Raw genomic sequence first — 23589 nt, 5'->3', positions numbered from 1 at the left:
GCTTACTTACGGACGCAGAGGCGATACTCTGGATTCACATGATTGTGGACCAAATCTGCTCGCTAAATCAACCCTACTCATGAGCGGAAATGTAAGAAGCCCTACCTTGAAGAATACTTGTAAGCATGTGAAATCATTAGATTAGATGGCCTTTGTTGTCGATTGTAGTTCATTGAAGTCTGAAGATGAGCAACAAAAATATTTTCAAGAAACAGGGGAATTGAGGGTTTTTTTCAAAAAAACAAAAGCGGCTTCTAGCCTTGCTACATTACCTTCAAACGATGGCTAAATAGTTGCGTCTTTCCTGTAGGCGATACAGGAGTGGATTTCGTTTTGCTTCCAGCGTGTCATATTTTATTATGACTGCTTGAGAAACAGTTTTTTTTCCTCCGGTTACATTACTTGAACCTCCTTGCAAAGCCGGAGACCCTTCCCCCATACTCTTTGTTCTTTCAAGGGTTACAGCTCATGGCATATACCAGATTTGCAAAAGTTTTATACGATCAATTAAGAAATTTTCTATAATAATTGCAATATTACACACACAATTTAGAACCAGAACTTGGCTTAATCATTTCTAGTGAGTTATCTAACACTAATGTAAATATTACTTGGCTTACTATCTCCAACAAATTAACTAAAGCTCTATTGTAAATCACTACATAGTAAAAATATATGATTTCTCTGCTATATTTCCTTGAGTAGTAATGTCATGAAAAATCCTTTCATGCTCCTCACTTTCGTGCCTTCTTATTTCTTTTCTTTGGATTCAGCCAGAACTTATTCCGATTGAATGAGAGCACAAGATCTCAAGAAAAGCATCTCCATATACACTTCCCCTGTCCGATTAAGAAGGAAGATGACCACTTCGTCCATGGAGTTGTTCTGGTCAATCCCAAACCCTTTGCCAACTTGCATATATTATAAAGAATAATGTGGTTTGGACAGGGTTGGAGGCACCGCACTTCCATCTGAGTGGATAAATCACATTTTTATGTAGGCTTACTTATGGACGCAGAGGCGATACTCTGGATTCGCACGATTGTGGACCAAGTCTGCCTGGTAAATCAACCCTACTGATGAGCATAAATGTAAGAAGGCCTACCTTGAAGAATACCTGTAAGCATGTGAAATCATTAGATTAGATGGCCTTTGCTGTCGATTGTAGTTCATTTAAGTCTGAAGATGAGCAACAAAAATATTTTCAAGAAACAGGGGAATTGAGGGTTTTTTTTCAAAAAACAAAAGGCGGCTTCTAGCCTCCCTGCATTACCTTCAAACGATGGCTAAACAGTTGCGTTTTCAAATTTCCAAATACATTTTCCATGATCTGTAATTTTGTTTGCATTAGCACCTTTCTGATAGACTCCAACGTCGTTCGATTTGGAATGATAACCATCGGTTGTTTTTCATGTGTTGGTCTGTATCTTATAGATCACCTTTGAATTGAATGATTCATTGGTTTTTCTTAATCGTTTAGATCCTAAAAAATATTGTTGATGTTTAATTCAATTTGCGTGAGAATGTACATTCTCACGCTCAAGGCTGTAATCCCAGGACAGTCTTCCTGCAACACCACGGGCAACAAGGCGCTCCCAAATGCAAGGAAGAGGCTCCTTCCAGATTTTTTTTTTTTACAACATGGTGAATCGGTAACTGCCTGGCCTAATCTAAGAGAGACCCAGGATCAAACCTCAACGCTGCCACTATAACACCAAGAGCATAACCAACCACCTGCAAGTCGGGTATACTAAGTCTCTATGATTTTAGCAAGAGCAGACTCACGGGAAAGGGGAATCCGCCCCTCTAGCCGCCACCACAGCAGGTCAATGTACTCAATGAGATTTGAACTTCGGTCTACCTGGGCATAGCCCATGTGACTTACCATCAATCCAGATTTTAATTGACAATACCGATCTTCTTCTTCAGTAACTAATAATATTGATTTTCGGTAACTGACAATACCGGTCTTCTTCAATCCGATTGTAGAGGTTATTTTAATCGTCTAACACTAAAATCAATGTCCCACAACAGCACAAGTGGCATGGGAGGGACTTCTCCTCAGAGGGGAACGCCTTACGACGTAAATATCTTTAATAATTATATATATTATTTAATTATAACTTCAACTAAATTTTTAAGTTCTATTTATTTAACTCATTTATCCATTTGATTTAAAATATTAGGTATTAATTTTTTTTGTTGTTGTTGTTGTTTCTTTTTAATATTTTATGAGAAAGAAATGTACAAGAATTGAAGTAGAAATAGTAATGTAAATTTAACTCAAGAACGAAAACATAAAAATTGAAATGACCAAATTTGGGATTAGTTAAATTCATCCATGTTTCACTATCTTATCTTTGAAAGTTAAATAATGTTTTGATATTATTTAGGCTAATGCAAGGGTTGGTCGATGAGGAGGAATTATTAAAGGTTCATGATTAGAGATTCTTAACACAATCAACCATTTTTCTTTACATATGAAATAACTAGCATTTGCACCTTATGTTGTAAAAGAAACATCGTAAGGCATAGAGTGGGGAAGAATAGCATAGAGGGGGGAAGAATAGGTAATCAAATCCGTCGAAATTAAGATTAAATTGATCTATTAATTTTTCATTTACATACACTGAAATTGTATGCAGTGTGGGATAAGAATCTCAAGAATCTCAAGTTATCATTGAGATAAATAAATCTCTATAGTACATACTCAATATATATATATATATATATATATATATATATGCTATGATTTATATCACTGTGGTAATGCCAATTTTCTCTCGCAAAGTTGCATCCATTGTTTTTTTTAAGACATTAAAAGAATCTAACTATTATGGTTTGTTATGATCGATGGGTTATCTTTCAGATTATATTGTAGATGATGTTAGATACATTAAATCATTTTGAAATAAACACACAGTTGGCATTGATTAGCGACACATACTACAATAACTTAGATACATTAAATTACAAATTATCACATTTATTACACCATAGTCATTATAGAAAGACAAAAAAAAAAAATTAAATTAAAAATGCAATTAACACAATTTTAACATTTCGCTCTTTGCATTAATCTGTTTGTTATCTTGTACATTATGATATTTCCGAAGGCAAAGGTTACATGGCCAATTAATATTAAACGGAGCAAGGTTGTATGGACATGTAACTATATAGTAACCACAATATTTGAATGTTGGTGGCTAACTAGCCCCCAAGGTTCCAGAACTTTCGTAGGCGCCATCTGGAGGTGTTGCAGCCGTCGATCTTGATGCTCCTTCATCGCACGGTCATCGGCTGCCTGCGGTGGTTTTCCGTAATCAACTGACCTAACCTTTGCTTCAGTCATTCATTTCCGGGGTTTGCAATGGTAGGGTTTTCCTCTGCAAACTCCTCTGTCGACAGTAAGCTCATAGCGGGACAGTAAGCTCATAGCGGGTTCCGACGACCTCTTCAACTTGGAAATCCAAAGTAAACGCGTCCGCTTTGACACCATATCCACTCAGAAGCTGATTATTGTTCAGGGTTCATTTAACAGGTATATTTTCTGCGTTAACAGGGTTTTCTTATGATGGTCCTCTTTTCTGTTTCCGCTAAATACAATATGAGTCTGTTCTCTGTATTTTACTCATTATTTCCTTTCACATTCTACTGTTTTACTGGTCGCAGCTTCCCACAGTTTTCCTATCTATTTCACAGACTTGTAAGCAGCCACAATTTATATCATTTACTGGCTAATTTTCTCTCTTGGAAACTCTATTGCTCTGTTACGCTGCAGTTTGTTTTGCCTACGAGTATTAATATTACATTTTTGGTCTTTCGGCATGTCACTCTTTGGCTCAGCATGGGTGCCGAAAGGCTTAGCACACTTCCTCAGCCATTCCAACCGAGGGTTTTGACATTTAGTTACGGGGCCTGTTTGATATGTCAGGACTAAATTACAAGGTTTCGTTTTTTTACTAGTATCACTTCATGTGAACAGAGACAGGTTCTTTTCATATGAACACAAACTGTTTATTTTAAACAAAGAATTGTCACAGAAATTTTACTTTAGTTTTCCTCATGTTAAAAGCTTTACATAGACGCAGAGAATTTGTTTCTCTTTTACAGTAATTATGTTCTCATTTTCTTATAGAAAGAAGAAAGAATTATGTTCTCATTAAATTTGCTTTAGATTTAGATCCCATAACAATATTTTTTAATAGATCAAAAGTGGTGAATAACAGAAATTTCTTATAACCTTGACAATAAATAAAAAAGGATGTTTGCAAACAACAAAATATATGCAATTACACTCGCACAAATGAACGAATGGGAAAAGCTGCATCGAGGGATCGAATCGCGCTAGCAGTACTGAGAAATAGAATGAAAAAGACAAGTAAAACGAGTATCCTGTGCTGTCTGTTTGTATCAGCCATTTCCATTGGGCTCTTCAAAGAAGGATCTGGGAAAATATGGGCGCTCCAATGTGATTACCACAAGCAGCCGAGATTTCAAAATGAGAACAATCTTTGAGTCGAACTGAGAAGCTTCTCCATGGAGGGAACATGCTTCTTCATTAACCTTTTTTCTGTTATTCATAACTTATTTCAGTTTTATTTTAGTTTTGGATCAACAATCAAAATTCGTTCAATCATCTAACACCACAAATCCACGGTGAACAATAGGACACGGCGGCGGTTGGGGAAATTCATTTCAAAGGGAAACGCCTTACGGCGTAAATATCTTTAATAATTATATATATTATTTAATTATAACTTCAACTAAAATTTTAAGTTCTATTTCTTTAACTTATTTATCCATTTGATTTAGTTTTCTTGCTTGCGAGGATCAACGAGGGTTTGCTTGCGACAATCTGCACGGGTTTGCTTTCTCAGAGTCTCGTTTTGAGATATCATCAGTGATTTGGTTACTCGGGTAAGTTCATTGTTTTATACATCCTCTTTTGGGTTTTTAACTGATTACTCTAGATTTTGCTCAATTAATCTAACCTGACCTATGGAATGCTCAAGAATGGTTCTCGTTTATGTTCAGTTCAAAAGCTGGAGTAGGTCTAGTGCCCAGAGCCTCAACACCGGTGGGCATCTTAACCCTGCTTAGAGTCAACCCTCCAGTGTTGTTCTTAATCTGAGCATGACTATTGACTTGGGTTTTTTTACACAGGTTTTCTTTAGTCTGAGGCATGAGTATCGACTTGGGGTTTTGTACACAAATTTTCTTCCGTCCGGTGTTTCGTTCTGCACACAGGTTATTTGTTACAGGTGATGTTCACAGTCCTGTCTGCCGAACAGTTGCTTTATATATTTTCTTGATCCGTCCTCAATACCTTGCTTACATTTCTTTGTTAATGGTGTACATGTACGCATGCACGAAGGTTGTCCGGGTTATTTCAAGTTTCCTCCCACTACCCAGCGAATACATATGCTCTTTTGATATGCCACGTGTGGTTATTTCTCTGCGGTCTCTGATTGAGAAGGAAATTCTCCATATACACAGTGTCCTGTTATTCGAGGAAAAACCCCAACATGGTTGAGAGGAAAACCCTTTGTTACTTGTGCATGGAGTCAACCCTCTCACATTTTTTTAAATCCGAACATGAGTATCAACTTGGGGTTTTGTACCTAGGTTTTCTTTCGCCCAGGGTTTCATTTTGCAAACAAGTTATTTATTACATGTGAGGTTCACAGTCTTCTCTGCTCGATAGTCGCTTTATATATTTTCCTGATGCATCCTCAATACCCCGCTTACATTTCTTTGTTAATGGTGTATAAGTATGCATGCACGAAGGTTATCTGGGTTATTTCAGGCTTTCTCTGACTACCCAGCTAATACAGTTGCTCTTCTGATATGACAGGTGTGGTTATTTCTCTTGTGGCCTCTGATTGAGAAGGAAATTCTCCAGATTCACCGTGTCCTATTATTAGAGTCACCGTATCTTGTTATTAGAGGAAAAACCCCAACAGGTTTGAGAGGAAAACCCTCTGTTACTTGTCTTTCCTTTTTAAGATTCAATTGTTAGCATTTTTCTTTAAATGGTTAAGCAACCTTTGAGGCCTCGAACTAATTGTTAAGGATCTTCATTTGAGAAATATACTGTGTATCTCTGATATTTTTATTACTGTGGGAGTATGCTTCTTGCTACTATGGTCAAGACATGTTAAGAGAGGGTTTCTGTTGTAGTTTTATTTTGAACTGGTAAAGCTATGATTTCGACATGGGTCGAATTGGTATCTCAACAGATAACTTTAGTTCTTGCTGCTATGGTCAACACTTGTTAAGAGAGGGTTTTTGTTGTAATTTTATTTTGAACTGGTGCAACTATGATTTCGATGTGGGTCGAATTGGCATCTCATCAGATAACTTTAGGATTTTGACATAATAATTTTGGAATACATATAATGATTTTATTATTGTATTCTTTTGGTGCGCGGTTACAGTGATGCGTGAACTTTCTTTTACAAATATTTCGAGTTATTTACATCATTATTTTCACATCGCGTTTCTGCTTGTTTCTATTATGGTTTGGAAATCATTTAATTCACACAACATTTCTTACGTTTTGATATCTATTCTACTCTTTACTGACGACGTGGTCCTCCTCTCCTCATCCCCAGAAGGATTACAGAGGCAGCTGGATGCCTTAGCTCTGTTTTTTGACCATTAACAGTTGATGGTCAACCCGGGTAAAACCAAGGTTATGATCTTCAATGGGGTGAAGAAAACCTCAGACCTTCACTTTCTATTCAGAGGGGAGGAGATTGAGATCACCATCACATATACTTACTTGGGGGTGCAATTTTCAAGTCCCCGCTTTAGTTTGCGACCAGCGCTTCAACCTCAGATCAATGAAGGATATGGATCCTTAGCCCTTCTCGAGAGGCAGTGCTTTCGACATCACTTCCAGAACATCTCGTCCAAGATGAGCCTCATGGACACCTTGATTCGTTTGACTGTTCTATATGGCTCAGAGATTTGGGGACTGTCTTTACTTGAGTCAGACTGGGCTTCAGCGGAGAGAGTCCAGATTCTTCTTCTTCGCCGCATCATTAGGTGCAAACTGATAGTGCCGCAGCACATCATCCTTGCAGAGTTTGGAGCTCAGCCCTTTCGGCTTGAGACGGTCTTCAAATTGGTTTCATTCTTGCATCGTGTCTAGGGCTTGGCAGACTCGATAAAGAGTAGGGACCGTTATCCTTACTTGGCATATTGCTCTTCTGAGACTATTGCCCGTTCTACTCCCTTGGGCCGAGCCAGATGTTGGTTTACAGGAGTTTCAAACCTCTTAGAGTCAGTGGGAATTCAATTGGATGGTCTCCCCCCTTCCCGATATTCCTTAGATGCTCCTGGTCACCTTTAACCTACTAGACAAGAGCTAAACAAGATCATGAGGGAGGACATCTACAGGTAGTTCATCCAGGTCACCTGGGTCAATCCTTCAGGAGGGTTGCGCCCAAAGATGGCCTTCTATGTTGAGCACTTCTTGGAGTTGAGAGACGGGCTCATTGTTCGACCCCAGTATATGTTTCACCACTGGATGCATGCTCTTCGCATTCCTCTAGGCTAGTTTAGAGTAGGTTCTCATAAGCTTCGGGTATAGACAGACCACTAGGTGGATAGACTAGACAGACTTTGCCAGGTATGTCATTTACAGGAAGTGGAGACTGAGGTGCACTTCATCCTTGGATGCCCTGTCTACTATGAGATCAGAGGAAGGTTTCATTGCTTGTTTAGAGATTCTCGGACCCTCGCCGACTTTTTCAGGTACCTCGATCAGAGATGTTTGGCCCTATATATGCAGGAGGCTCTTAGGTTCCGAGCGCATATTCTTCAGCCTCCCATCAGACCAGACCCCACACAGAGGATCACGACATTTTTTAGGGTACTACCTTCAGACAGGGGCACCAAGAGATCGATTGATACTAGTACGTATCCAGACTCCAGATCAGTGAGGATCCGTGGGACCTCACCCTGCCACACGAGATCTCAGCAGCAGTTCTGTCTCAGATCCGCTCCTGGGAGATAGAGTAGGTCCCCCAAGACACGATTTAGTGGACAATCTGCACTTGCCATTGACTCTTCATCGGGCCAACACACATTGTTGAGTTTCTTCAGCGTTATTCATTAAGCCTTAGATGTTAGGAGAGATGGGTTTGATCCTCAGGCCTATGAGGTCCTGGATCTTCTCATCTTCTCCGCTCTGGCCAGACTTTGATTTACTTCATGCATTGTATCTTTTATAGGAGACTGTTTGGTTCTCCTGCTTTGCATATATATCAGTGTACTCAACAGTCCCTTTGACCTACTTTGTGGTCATTAGTTAGACATAAATATAATTATCTTATCTTGTTTATTAATACCTTGGTCTAAGTCTCTGGTCGACCTCACACCAACACTCATTTTCAAGAAGAAATAGATATACATTACTCAATATAATGACAACAACTTCCTACATGTACAACTATAGACATCAATTACTATTCATGTTAATAATCAGTAGTCTTGGATGGCAGATGTTGCAAGTTTCTGAAAGGTATGCGACTCTCTCCTCTGCATCCTTCTCCTCTTCCACATGATTGGCGACCATGACAACATTGGTTAAGTGCAACCTCAATGTCTATGAAGAGGTTCTCCGTGTCTTAGTGTCTCTCTGATGGTTGTTTTGACCCGATATATAATAACGTGGTAGAAGAGAGATTCATAGGGTTTAGAAATTTAGTTATTTTTTGATAGTTATTTGTGTAAATGAGGGAGGTTATTGATCTAATGGCCTAAAACATTTTAGTCGTTTAACATTTGATCCAATGGTGCAGACAGAGACACAGTGGCAGCCAGGGAAGTCGTTTTCAAAGGGGAACACATTTACCGTAAGTGTATATTGTTTATATTCGAATAGATTGTAAGTGTCCGTATCATGTTCCTCGAGCTACTCAAATACATCTGGGTGGACCGCTGGGTACATCTGAACCGTTGTCTTTTCCGGAGCTAATCCGATGGTCCACCTTCTTCCACAATCAGTTAGGGTATCAAACGTGGGAAGTCGTGCCCTCAGTTTGGCTCATTTGCTCTCCATTGCTCCTCATGGCCGAGCTCTGCAACTTGGCGTTGACGGCTTTGTTGTTTTGACATTTCCCCACGTTAACCAGGTGAACCAACGCAGGTTCTTTCACCCATTTGGTTAGACAGGTCTCAATCTTTACCATTGTCAATTAATGCTATGGTCTGTTTTTCTGGGCTCTCTCTGAACCCTCGATTGGATTGCAGGGAGCATACAGGTGACTGGTCTCTGGCATTTCCCCGAACCAACGGAGGTTCTTTCACCCATTTGGTTAGATAGGTCTCAATCTTTACCATTGGCAATTCCAACTATGGTTTATTTTTTTGGGCTCTCTCTGAACCCTCGATTGGATTCCAGGGAGCATACAGGTGACTGGTCTCCAGTTTTACGTTAGTGTTAATAGAAGGGAACCTACACAGTTTCCAGGTTTCCAGGTTAATAGAAGGTAACCTGGAAAAAAGAAAAGTGAGGGATCCAAATTGAGTCGTCTTACCCTGTAATGCAAGAAGACAAAGTTGAATGAAAAACATATAAAAGTAAAAGAACTCGGCAATGCAAGTAATTCAACTTAAGAAGCGTATAGCTTACCCTGTAAAGGAGGAGAGCGTTAAACAAGCCTGGCTAAGCAATGATTGAACGAACTCGTTCCAATTGAATTTTCTTGAAAGAATCTAGGACTGGTGCTACAATAACAAATCCCAAATAACTTAAGCTGCCGCGAGAAGAGTAATGTATGCTGATTGGAGAAAAAAGTTGCATACGAAGGGAAAAACTCAAACCCTCGACTCAATATGAAACATATCATGAGCTGGAAAGGATTAAGGTGCGGTGATTTTGTCAATAATCCTCCAGCCTTAATAGTCTACCATATAGTACATTAAGCAGAAGAGAACCTGAGATTTTAGGCGAGAAATAGTCACTTAGGGTTTGAAGATTGTTCGAAAGTCGCAAAACCATTCTTAGAACGAGAGAGGAAGCGAATGAGACTGCTCGAAGGAGTAAGGGTGGGTCGTTACCACGTTGGCATACTTGGATCTGTTTAAAGGTGTTGAAAAGTGTGCAACAAGAAATGCTTGTTGAGAATGCAACAAGATGATGGAGCTTAGTGAAAAGAGTCTCCTTCACTAAGTGGGCCCGCAGGCAAATTATGGCGCAAGTTCTATTTTTGATCCCAGCAGGGATGATCACAGTATGGGTGACCACAGTATGGGTGACCACAGTATGAGTGATCAAAGTCTATTTTTAAACTGGCTGTCAAAAATAGAAAAGTCAAATACTATTGTCTCATAATAATATTTGGACTATAAACTTGATCTTATTCTCTTGGAGCACCTCAGGATGAGCTACGGATGTGGTACATGAAGATCCCAGAAGGAAATACGTGGTTACCTATGGGATGACTAATGTTTGCATGCAGGACTTCAGTTAGAACTCAAGTGAGTTGAGTTTAGTGGACTGGAGGTGCAGTTGATGGAATTGTGTTTAGTTTAGCTTTGTTAAACTGGTTGTATTTAGTCTAACTGACAAATACACTGGAGATGAGTTGGGTGAATTAGTTATTAATTAATTCACAAGTTATTAACTCATAATGCAACTATAGAATACATCAGTTAACTCAGTTGCATGTCAGTGCATGTTCAGTTCAGCAGGGACAGGTGTTAGAGGATCAGATTGCTATCAGTTGTGACTATAGTTGTGCATGATGATTTGCACAATCAGAGGGATTGAGTATGCCAATGAATTGGCCAATACCAAGAATTGTAGCCTGTGCTCACGTCCAACACAGTGTGAGTGATTCTTTGCAGGTGAAATACGAGTTTGGTAAACCATTCTCATCAATTCTTGAGCAGGTATTGAGCTGTGGAGGCAGGCAAGCAGCGGAATAGATTTGGAGATCAAATCTGAGCTGTATTGTGTGTAACGGGTGGAGCTGGTACTGGATTGCTTGTGATAAGCATTGTACTTTGTAATGTTACATGATTCAATCAATATGATATACAGATAGTTGGGGTTTTTAGCGAGATGCTTTCCCCGGGATAAATATTGTGTTGATATGTGTGATTGATGCTTCTATGTACACCTGTGAATGTTTCTACCTCTGTAAATTGATGATCAACATAGAGGAGGTTATGTATTATGCATGTTCCGCTTATAAGTGTATAATCAGGATAATCTCTGTGAATATGTGTCATATTATTCAAAATTTCTACAAAAGGTTCAATCGAATGCCACATGGAGGTTGGATGGGTCGCAACTGTGAAGAGTCTAGAGTGTCATTGACATTTAACACATACCTTCACGATGCTTTGGTCATGATATGCCTAAACATTAATATACGCAGAATACAATAGAAATATTTCAAAAAATATTATACTTGCGGGCTCTTCGTTACTTATGATTTTATGTTCATTTCATTACTTATGATTTATGTTCCTTTATATTACACTAGCAATTTCATCGAGAGGTGCAAAAGAGTGTCGAAAGAATAGAAAATTCAAAAAGATTTTATAATTTTTTGTATGGGGTAATTACGCTGTAAGGCGTTCCCCTTTGAAATCAACTCTCCTCTTGCCCACCTATCATTATTGTGGACCATATGATTATGTGTTAGACGATTGAAAGAGGTTCAACTGTTCGATAAAGGAAAATAGTTATAACTACTCGTACTGTAATGATTGTTCGAGTACAAAGAGGTCCCAAGGGGCCTGAAAATTGGTGGAAGCTCAACCACGAATGGTGGGCCTGCGGAAGGGAAAGTAGTTATAACTGCTCATACTGTAACAGCTATTTGAGTACAAAGAGGGTCCCAAGGGGCCCTTAAAACTAGTGGAAGCTCAACGACGAATGGTGGGCTTGCAGTCACGGGATCCAACAGTCTCCCATCGATGTTGTGAAGAGCAAGGCCGCAACAGTCTCCCATCAATGTTGTGAAGAGCAACGCCACATTTTGTTGGGAGGTCGACCTGTTTTTACACCTATCTTTGTTCTTTTTCTATCCTGTATTGTGACTCGGAATGTTTCTGTTTTTCTTGGTACTGTATATATTTATGGACTCAAGTTAAATGTGACTTGCATAAAGGATATATGTTTATACATATATATGTATATTTTTACAGTACTTTTCTAGAATATAGTCTAGTTAACTCAGTGGGACCTGCTCATTTCACCTAAGACCTAAATTTGCTAGGATCAAGGATAACAAAAACATTCCACTTGTAGCATCCCAGACAGAGTAAAAGAAATTGTTGCTTAGAACAATCAAAATTGCAAGTTCAGTGACAATGTCAAAGCCTTAATAGAAAAAAACTTGAGAAAATTCCAAGGCCGACACGAATCTTTTAGATGAAGGGAAATATCTTTAATTCTTGTATCTGCATCTACACTGCTAAAAATGACAAAATTATCTTACATGTCAAAGAAAATTTGTAGATGAGAATTAACACTTTGAGCAGAGATTTGAAAGTAGAAATCATGAAGCTGCTCCTTGTTAATGAATTCCACATCAAGCCATCATCTTCTTCGATCGACAACATCAAAGAGCGCCAAACAAACGTTTTGAACAAGAAATGCACTATCTTCCACAAAGAAGATCTGCTCAAGGGAAAGCAAACTGTCTCAAAGAAAAACAAGAAAATCGTTTTCTGAATCTAAGGGCGATTGATATGATAATGCATATCACGAAATCATGTTAAGTGCGGTTGATATGATAATCCAATTAATGAGTTAGTTAGTTAAGGCAACGTAAATGAAGGAGTCGACTAACAATTCAGACAGGCAGTGGATCCAATGGTGGACATTTGGATCGTCTAACATTAGATCAGACGAAGCATAGTGAAGACAACGAAGACGGGAGGGGAGTTCATTTGAAGGGGAATGCCTTACGATGTAACTAGTGATTGATGAGTTAACTAACTCATGCAACTTGTCCTGCTTCAAATTAGAATTTGAGACTCACTCGTTTGTCTTTTCCCAAAAATAACTTGCACTAGAAGACAACAAACTAAGCCTTCTATTTCCACTCATAAGTCAAATTGCTTCATGAATTGTTCTAATTAGTAGGAACTCACCTTAATATTTAGGAATTTGTTCTAAATTTTAGGAGCTTGTCCTAAATTTTAGGAACTCGTCCTAACTTTTAAGAACTCCTGCATGTTAAATGTGAGTCGAATTGAAAGATGTTGGCATCGACTTCTCCACCAACCTTGCCGTCCACAATTGACAGCCACCGTGATTGACTTTCTGACTTCACTGTGCAGCCATGAATTTCACGAGGAGAAATCTAGAACTCTTCTCGCATCGATAAATTTGTAATCTTGCCTCTGCTTGAGCAATCCAAGCAAGGCCAAGGCCTATCCTGTGTAATAGAAGTGTGATTTCATTCTTCATTATTAATGTATCAGTGTTTCTAAAATCTGGTCTCTTTGATGAGATTGTGCTGTCTCTGAATTCTTAATTTTCCTTCTCTGGAAGCCCACTATATTGCATTTTGTTGCCTCTGATTAGTGTTATGTTGCCCCATACTTTATCAACTGGCATCAGAGCTAGTAAGCAGCAAGCTCTTCGATTGTTTTTTGTGGTTAATTGTGCCCCAGACTCTGCTTCCTCGCTGCCACTTGAAGAAATTCGCGGTCCTGTGAACCAGTTTTACCACTAGCTTTGGGGCGATAATAGATATGCTTTGACTGCTGAGTAAATGCCAGAGTCTGCTTGTGCAGTTAGCAGAGTATGAAATCTCAGGATCGTTGAAAACCTTCCTGTGGATTTTGGGATATGACCAACCAAGTTGTGGCCAGTTTGAAGGGGGTGCTTGTGCGATTGTTGGAGTCACCCGTTGAGGTTGTACATTAAATCCTACATCGTGGGTAGAGTTTCGTCAGAGTGTCCAGGCCTGAAAGTCGTGAGCAAGTTTCAGCAGAGTGTCTAGGCCGGAAAGATACGATATTTATTTAGGCATGCCGCAATAGGGCTAAATGCCTTTTTCATATTTCATTTGGGGTTTTGTGTTTAACATTATTCAGAAGAGAAATGTATTCGTTGCATGTTTTATAATTATTATGAAACATATATAATTATATAAGTTCAATTTTGTTAAGTTTTGACACTTTAAAAGGAATAAAATCATTGTAGTAATCATTGTTTAGGTGAAAAATATTAAAAATTTCATGAAAGGAGGTTCGTTTTTGGTGCTTTATTTTAAAAAGGTGTAATAAGTTTTATTTTGTAAGTGGAATTTTGTTTTTGTGGGTGTGAATTTTATTGAGAATGGAGACAACAACATTAATTGACATGGAGAAGTTGAGTGGGGCTAATTTTGCCCTATGGAAATCACAGATGGAGGATATACTTATTTTAAAAGATTAGTATTTGCCGATTGAGGGCACAACAAAGAAACCCTCATTGATGACGGATGAAGAGCTAGAAAGAAAGGCGATTGCAACAATCCACCACTCTCTAGCAAAGAATATATATTTCAATGTGGTTGGAGAAAATATGACAAAAGGATTATGGAAGAAGTTCCATGATCTATATGAGAAGAACACGACATCAAACAAAGTGTTCTTGATGAAGAAGCTCTATAATCTCAAGATGGAGGAGGGTGCTTCAGTTGTTGAGCACTTGAATGAATTCAATATTATTGCTAGTCAATATGCCTTTGTTAAAATCATTCTAGATGATGAAATTATAGCTATCTTGTTAATGTGTTCTATGCTAGACAACTGGGAAAATTAATTGTAGTTATGAGCACTTCAGCACCTACAGGGACCCTGAAGTTTGATGATGTCAGCAACAATTTAATGAATGAGGAATTGCGACACAAGTCAATTGCGGAAAATCAGGGAGGAGAAGCTCTAGGTGTAGTTGATCGTGGTAGGAGAATTGATCGAGGCCGAAAAGGGCGATCAAGATTGAGAGGCTGATCGAAATCAAGGAGGGGCTGGCTCATTTGCTTTCATTGTGGCAAACTCGGGCACATGAAGAATGTATGTCGAGTCTTGAAGAAAGGACAAAAGGATTTGAGATTGACCAGTACAAATCACAAGTCATCCAGCACAAATGAGGGCGAGACTACTGCTGTAGTCACAAATGGTGATGTGTTGTTTATTGTTTCACTACAAGATGCATGTTTATATGAATGTTTGAAAACTTCGACTCCGGTTTGGAAACGGCTGAGGGTTGACTCCGACTTGGACTCGGACTCGGTATCGACTCGACCGATTTGATTTCAATGACTCGGTTGTTGTAAAAAATACATTAAATATTTTTTTTTTTATAAAAAACATGATTTTAAAGATTTTCATTCATGTTTCCAAACATAAAGCTTTAGAATATAGAGAGAAGACAATATATGATCAAAGTAGGCTCATGAATATATCCATTATATCAAAATGGCAACTAGTGCACTATCCAATACAAAGTTCATACTTAGCCACCAATGCCAGGGTTCTTTTCTGCCTCAGATCAAGGACAATCACTAGACTACAACAACAATAATACCAATTCTCTGCAACCAATCATAGCTTCCCAAAAGATAAGCCAATGAACTAATCAACAAATGTCTTCAAATTTGTGCTCTTGCTACAAGACAACCTGTTTTATGCTTCTACCTAGACTGTTGGAGATGATTACAAGAAATTTGCCCCTAATGAAGTCTCAAAACGCTTGATTTAATTCTGGTCAAGCTCCAGAACAGTCAGAGGTAAATATGTAACTATTAGTCCATTGCCAGAACGTTTGCCTTTTTAAAAACATTGTATGGCTCAATGCATTGTTTCAGTTTTCTAATTCATGCCACTAGGATAACCATACTTCGGCCTTGTAATTTTCAAAACTTTCTCACAGTGATAGATTACTTTAGGGCTATAAATATGCAATAGACAACAACCCAAATGTTGATATGTAGGAGGTGAAACAACTTTTGACAAATGTGCTTTAGAATTTTTTTCAAAGAGCCGAGCCGACCGGGTTGTTACTAAGTTGACCAAGTTGTTACCGAGCTGGCTGGGTTATTACCGAGTCGACCGAGTTGTTACCGAGTCAGCCAAGTCGATGACTGGCTCGACTGGCTTGATAACAACCCGACCAACCGTTCTGTTTCGGCCACCGAGCGAACTCGACCAGACATTTGCTTAATCTGGCTCGGTTGAGTCGGTGTTGGCTCGGTAGTAGCTTTGATTGGATCCTTGACTCTAGGGCATCTCACCATGTAACCCCATGCAAAGATAGTTTTGTTGCATATAATCCTGGTGATTATTGTAGAGTGCATTTGTGGAATAATAATTTTTGCAGTATCGTTGGAGTGAGAGATGTCCATATCAAGATGACGGATGGCCAAGATATATTGTTGAAACAGGTCAGACATGTACTAGAAATGTGCATGAGTTTGATCTCTATGGGACGGTTGGATGATGAAGGCTATTCCACAAGATTTGGAAAAGGAGGCGGGAAAATTAGCAAAGGAACATTGGTCGTGGCTAGAGGACCCAAGATAGAAACATTATATACATTGAAGGCAATGATAGGAAAATTAGATTTGGTTGCTGTCACAAAAGAAGGAAATTCAATAGATCTGTGGCATAAGCACTTGGGTCACATGAGTGAGAGGGGCTTAAAAATCCTTGTTGGTAAAAATTTACTGCCAGGTTTGAAATCCTATAATCTTGATCTTTGTGAGTATTGTATATATGGTAGACAAAGAAGGGCTTCATTCCTTAGAGGTGGCCATGACAGAAAGGAAAAATTGTTAGAATTGATGCATTCAGATGTGTTTGGGCTTGTTAACATCAAGTCATTAGGAGGAGCATCATATTTTGTAACATTTATAGATGATGCATCCATGAAGGTTTGGGCCTACCCTATGAAAAGTAAAATTGAAGTCTTTGAAATATTTCAAAAATTCCATGCTGCTGTTGAAAGAGAGACTAACAAATTACTCAAGTGCATAAGAACAAATAAGGGTGGAGAATATTGCTCAAATGCATTCAAGGAATACTGTAATAAGTTTGGCATAAAGCATGAGAAGACTGTGCCTAGTGCTCCTGAATAGAATGGTGTTGTAGAAAGGATGAATCGCACCATTATGGAGAAAGTGAGGAGTATGTTGTCAAATTCTAGTTTGGAGAAGCATTTTTGGGCAGAAGCTGTAAGGACAACTTGCTATCTTATAAATCGATCTCCAACTACATTCTTAGATGCCGACATCCCTGAAGAAGTTTGGATTGGTAAGAAGTTGAATTATTCTCATTTGAAAATCTTTAGATTTGAAGCATTTGTACATATTCCCAAACAAAATAGAACTAAGCTAGATGATAAATCTATGAAATGCATTTTTCTGGGATATGCAGATGAAGAATTTGGTTATTGTTTATGGGATCCAGTCAAACATAAAATTATTAGAAGTAGGGATGTTATATTTAATGAGTTAGAAATGTTTAAGAGGTCTGCAGATGAGTTGGAGGTCAAGAAAGTTATTGACAAGTCTGAAGAGTAGTGTGAAAACATCCTCACCAATGCAATAAAATGGACAACAAATTCAAGAGCAGGAAGGACAACAAGTGGAAAATTATGAACACCAAGAAGAAGGAATCTTGCCAGAACCTTTACAGGAGATTCAACCTGATAATGCACCACCACAGTTAGTTTGCAAATATTCTAGGCCTCATAACTTATAAGCCTTCACAAAGGTATCCTCCTTTTAAACTTTTTTTGTTTTTTTTTGTTTTTTGTTTCTGACTAATGAAGGTGAACCTAATTGTTTTCAAGAGGCTTGTGAAGTTGAGCACAACAAAGAATGGAAGAATGCAATGGAGGAAGAAATGAACTCTTTGCTAGAAAATAAAACTTGGGAGTTGTTAAAGCTCCCAAAGGGTAGAAAGTCTTTATAAGACAAATGGGTTGATAGGATTAAGCATGAAGGTGACGAAAATAAGGAGAGGTATAAAGCAAGTTTGGTGGTGAAGGGATTTGCCCAAAAAGAAGGTATTGACTTCCCTCAAATTTTCTCACCTGTTGTCAAAATGTCATCCATTAGAGTCATTCTTGGTCTTGTTGTCGCTTTAGACTTAGACTGTGAACAATTAGATGTAAAAGCTGCTTTCCTTCATGGTGAATTAGAGGAAGAAATTTATATGAAGCAACGAAAAGGCTTCATAGAAAAAGGAAAAGAAGACCTATTTTGCAGGTTGAAGAAGAGCCTCTATGGGTTGAAACAGGCACCTGGACAATGGTATAAGAAATTTGATTCATTCATGTTGGAACATGGTTTTCACAGGTTGGAAGCTGACCATTGTGTCTATAACAAAATGTATGATCAAGGAAAGTTTTTAAATTTTGAGATTAATATGTTCTTTGTAGAGGACAGTTACTTCAGAGATCCATATTAGCCCAATTTTCCATAGTAGACACAAAAGACATTATTATCATGACAGTAACTGAAGAAAGAATGTGGACAAAAGATGCAGAAGAGAAGCCAAGACAAGAGAACACAAGTATATGGCTCAAGCCAGGGAAAAATCCCAAGATGGGGAAAACCCTTGATCAAATCTTCTTATTATTAATATCAGATGTTCAGCAGAGAGAGTACAATAACTTAAAGTCAACATGATTTGCCAATTCTAATATTGCAGCGCTAAACAAGTAAATGGCCCAACTGTAATTTTGGCATGTTGTTTTAGGCACCTTCCTGAAGTGAGGTCTGGATAGGGCTTTTTGTCCTAGGGTTCTGTGCAAATTTGAGCTCTGGTTAGGCCACACCGACAACCCTAACTACTGCTCCAAGAACTGTGGTTCCCTTCCGACTGCTCCTCTTCATTGTCCTGTCTAGACCTTCTCCACACACAGGTTAACCTTGGGATCTTCTTCAAGGCATCATACAACCTGCGGTCATGCTACAACAAGAGGTCTGAGCTTGACTTCAAAGGGAAATCATCCTCCAATGACTTGCGCTGATCTCTGTGTGGCTGCGGCTAGGATAATAGGCCTTCATTAGGTCTCTCTACCCTCCAAACAAGGTCTAACTCATTTATGTAATACAGAGAATCCCTCCAGCCCAGAACGGAAAACAAATAAAGTACTAATTGTCCACAGAACCAGCCTTACTCACCTTTGAAATGTGCGGCCTCCTCAATAGAATAACCTGCAACAAAAACCATCTCAAAAGATGCCAAAAGACCCTTCTTCCAGCCTTGGACCCAATGCCTCAGTCCTGCGCATATTTCAGAAGGATATATCTTCATGTGATTGCTCCTTGGATGATCTAAATGAGGATGGAGGATTCCTGTATATATAGGATGATTTGTCCTTATGGAGGTGAAGTTGACCTTAACACTTGGAGGTAAATTTGAATTTCAAATTTTCAATTTTCTCGCCTTAATAAAATTATGACTTGAATAATTTCCTTTTAAATAAATAAATATTTCCCCTCATCCAAATTTGGTGATCTTTAGGTTGATTTTGGTCCTCTTGAAAAAAGGTATTTAATGCCACAATCCTAGTTGTCAATTTTAACAAAAGTATATCATATTATTGTTATATGTGGATGACATGTTAATTGTTGGGCATGATAAGAATATGATCAATAGGTTGAAGAAATATTTGGGCAACAAATTTGCAATGAAGGATTTGGGTCCAACACAACAAATATTGGACATGAGGATCATGTGTGATAGGAAAACAAAAGGTTGTGGTTGTCACAAGAAAAATATGTCAAAAAGGTTCTTGACAGGTTTAATATGAAGGATGCCAAGCCAGTTGGTACAGCCTTTGTAGCCCACTTCAAGCTGAGTACTAAGTTATGTCCTAGTGATGACAAGGAGAAGGAAGAAATGAGCAAGATTCCTTATGCTTCAACAGTTGGCAACTTGATGTATGCCATGATATGTACATGACCAAACATTGCATATTTAGTGGGAGTAGTGAGTAGGTTCCTTGCCAATCTAGGCAAACAACATTGACAAGTAGTAAAATGGATTTTGAGGTATCTCAAGGGTACTATTCATTACTGTTTATGTTTTGGTCATAATAAGACTGCACTTGAAGGATTTAAAGATGCAGATATGGAAAACAGAAAGTCCACTACAAGTTATTTGTATACTTTTGCAGGTGCAGCAATATCATGGGTTTCAAGGCTACAAAGAATAGTAGCTCTCTCTACAACAGAGGCAGAGTACATAGCTGCAACAAAAGCTTATAAGGAGATGTTGTGGATGCAATGATTCCTAGGAGAGATAGGAATACAACAAGACAAGTATGTTCTATATTGTGATAGTCAGAGCGCCATTCATTTGGTGAAAAGCCCAATGTTTCACTCAAAAGCCAAGCACATTAACTTTAAGGTACCATTGGATCTGACATGTGTCGGAGGAAGGACAATTATCCTTGGAAAAGATCCGTACAGATAAGAACCCTGCTGATATGCTCACTAATATTTTACCCAGAAATAAACATGAGTTATGTAGAGGCATGGTCGGACTCGGTGTGACTTGATTCAGGATTCTTCATTCTGCTTCAAGTGGGAGAATGTTAAGTCTCAAGCCGAATTGAAAGATGTCGACACCGACTTCTCCACCAACCTTGCTGTCCACAACCGACAACTAACCGACGCCAAACCTAACGCATTGACTGTCGCCCACTATGATTGATTTGCTGGCTTCAATGTGCAACCATGAATTTCACATGAGGAGAAATCTAGAACTCGTCTTGCATCTATAAATTTGTAATCTTGCCTCGGCCTGCGCAATACAAGCAAGGCCAAGGTGTGTCTTGTGTAATAGAAGTGTGATTTCATTCTTCTTTGTTAATGTATCAGTGTTTCTAAAATTTGTCTCTTTGATGAGATTGTGTTCTCTCTTAATTCTTAATTTTTCTTCTCTGTAAGCCTTCTATCTTACATTCCGCTGCCTCTGATTAGTGTTACACTGCCCTATACTCTATCACTGCATGATAAGGAAAACTGCTTCTTGGTCTCTTTGACTAAGGCACAAGCCAAAGGACCTTTCTTGCTACTATTTTCAACAGACTTAATAGTTTTCACGATTTTAGGATTGGGGGGATGCAACTTTTCCATTGGATTTTGTCATGAATGAGGCTTTTGAACTAGCTCTTAATCAAGAGCACCAAACTCTCTATGTACTTGGGATGTTGGTGGCATTGACTGTTGAACTCTTCTATCATGAGCCTACTAAAAATATATCCATCACTTAAACAAAATATTGACTTGACATGCTAAGTTTTTTCTATCTTATTTTAATGCATATAGGGTGATATTGATGACAAAGATCCCAATATAGGCAATGATTTTGATGATATGTAGGTATTTTGTTGTAGCACGATTTTTTATGGATGCTAGAGGCCATCTAGAGCCTATTTGTTGTATTTTTGATTCAAAGATGAATTGCACTAGGTGTTATTTTTGGTTATGTGAACCCTTAGACGTTATAGAAATGAGAAATTTTGTTTATATGTGTATAAATGGTTTGGAATGATATGGATGCACATTAATATATGCTTTTCTTTGAAATTTGAATATTTGATGTATTTTTGGTTGACCAGTTTTTTGGTCTTTTTTATACTGGTTTCGGTCCGGCTCTCATTGGCTCCCAATTCAAAGGGCCTACCCGTTCAGTCAACGGTTCTAATAACATTGATACGAAGAAATTGGAATTTCATATACCATTCAAATTTCAGTAGACGTAATAGTTTTGACGATTGTCAAGATTATAATGTTTCCACTGGATTGCACAAATATAAATTTGCATGGAATGAAATGTTACTTTTGAGATCTTATCGTTATTATTTTCATTTTTATAATTTAGAGACGAGGACCACTATGTTGGAGACCTCGATATCCCCCTTGAATTTCCCTAAAATTTGGGGGTAGGTTCTCCCAAACATTCCCCATGTGCATCTCCCTACTCCCACACTCTCGCATCCCAAAAACTTGGTGGAACATCGCCTTTCAGCAGCAAAGCTCTTAGAATTGTGGGATTAAAATCCACTTGCCTTAGAATAATATTCTATGTAGGAATTTTTTTGTTTTCAAAAGCTTCAGTATTCACTGATAGACAATGTTGCAAATATCTCTGATTCTCTTAATATTTCAAATTTTCTTTTGAGTTTTCCAAGTCATCGATTTTATTTGATATTTTCCCCACTATTTCCAAACTCTTGGCAATATATTCCCTGCAATGATGTTTGCAACATTGAACTTCTGACCCAAAATTGGGACGCAGTGCAATATCTTGCCTTACAGGTGCTTTTGGGCTGTGTTTGATGAGTATTTGAATGCTCACCAAGTCCGACGAAAAGCTTAACCTACAAAAATGATAAAAAAGGCAAAAGAATCATAGTAACAAGATTCTATTGTATTGGCCTTTGTAGTACGTAAATTTTGCGGTGGTACTACATTCAACAAAGTTTTTGTATGATACTTGCATGGTATGGTCAACTTGTTTTTTGTTGTCTTTAATTATATACGTCATGTATTTGATATCCATCAACCCATAAACCCAAAAGAACAACTGAAAAACCCCAAAAATATTTTTAAAAATCTTACACAGAGATATAAATATAATCAAAATTCCAAAATTTTCAAAGCATGAAATATTTTATTTGATATAATGGATGTCAGTGAGGCTGAAATGCTTTGAAATGGGGACAAAATAGGGATTTCAACAAAGATAAAGCCATCTGCGGTGGTACTACATTCAACAAAGTTTTTGTATGATACTTGCATGGTATAGTCAACTTGTTTTTTGTTGTCTTTAATTATATAGGTCATTTATTTGATATCCATCGACCCATAAACCCAAAAGAACAACTCAAAAACCCCAAAAATATTTTTAAAAATCTTACACAAAGATATAAATATAATCAAAATTCCAAAATTTTCAAAGCATGAAATATTTTATTTGATATAATGGACGTTAGTGAGGCTGAAATACTTTGAAATGGGGACAAAATAGGGATTTCAACAAAGATAAAGCCATCTACACAATTTTTGCAGCTAGATTCAAATGTTCTGGGACTCCATAAATAGAAGGGAAAAACGCTAAGCAACTGGTTTTCACATTAGATATCAACTGGGCAACAAAATTTCCCAAAATCTGCTGAGGAGGACAAGCCAAACTTGTGATTCATGTCTAACTAGCATACCTAGAGAAGCTTTTCATTAAGGTTAAAGGTAGTTTCTCATTTTGTGGTATTTTGAGGGGCATTTTTCTGCTGGTTTGCCTTCTCCTAACTCCTTAAGAAACTCAAATTATTTAACAAATAAAAAATAAATTAAAAACTTGCAAATATGCTAAGAAACAAGGCACTTATTAAAACCCACTGCAACTCAACCTTGTGCACATGAAGCATAAATTGCAAACAAGTCAAAGCTGCACACTCACTTGATCATGCTAGGGAGTGTTGTGATGTTTTCGAAAGGAAGAGGGCACTATGTAAGAGATTATAATTTTTGTACGTCTCTCAATCTCCTCATCTATGCTCTGAGTTTAAGTTAATGTGAAATGCACTATATATATAAAAGAGGG

The 23589-nt window shown here is 38.1% G+C and overlaps 1 protein-coding gene across 4 annotated transcripts in view; it reads left to right on the top strand.

The window, feature by feature from the left end:
- The first annotated feature begins 3187 nt into the window (after positions 1–3187).
- LOC149167161 (protein TIC 20-I, chloroplastic-like) overlaps positions 3188–23589 on the top strand; it is a 58492-nt gene continuing 38090 nt past the window's right edge. The window contains exons 1-6 of one of the 4 annotated variants that reach the window (XM_089432894.1): positions 3188–3541; positions 3782–3948; positions 4671–4720; positions 4816–4920; positions 5038–5080; positions 5167–5264. In XM_089432894.1, the coding sequence (XP_089289020.1) occupies positions 3928–3948; positions 4671–4720; positions 4816–4920; positions 5038–5080; positions 5167–5264 (317 nt within the window). In that variant the 5' untranslated portion in view covers positions 3188–3541; positions 3782–3927. Of the gene's footprint in view, positions 3542–3781; positions 3949–4670; positions 4721–4815; positions 4921–5015; positions 5081–5166; positions 5265–23589 lie in introns of all 4 variants that reach the window. The other 3 variants (XM_089432891.1, XM_089432892.1, XM_089432893.1) reach the window with 3 other exon arrangements.

This window comes from Pinus tabuliformis, chromosome 5_1, assembly GCF_031772625.1.
Source record: "Pinus tabuliformis cultivar Carrire ecotype Pingquan chromosome 5_1, CPIR1, whole genome shotgun sequence".
Lineage (NCBI taxonomy): Eukaryota > Viridiplantae > Streptophyta > Pinopsida > Pinales > Pinaceae > Pinus > Pinus tabuliformis.
The sequence above is the reverse complement of the archived record's forward strand: the minus strand, read 5'-3'. Positions and strand labels throughout refer to the sequence as shown.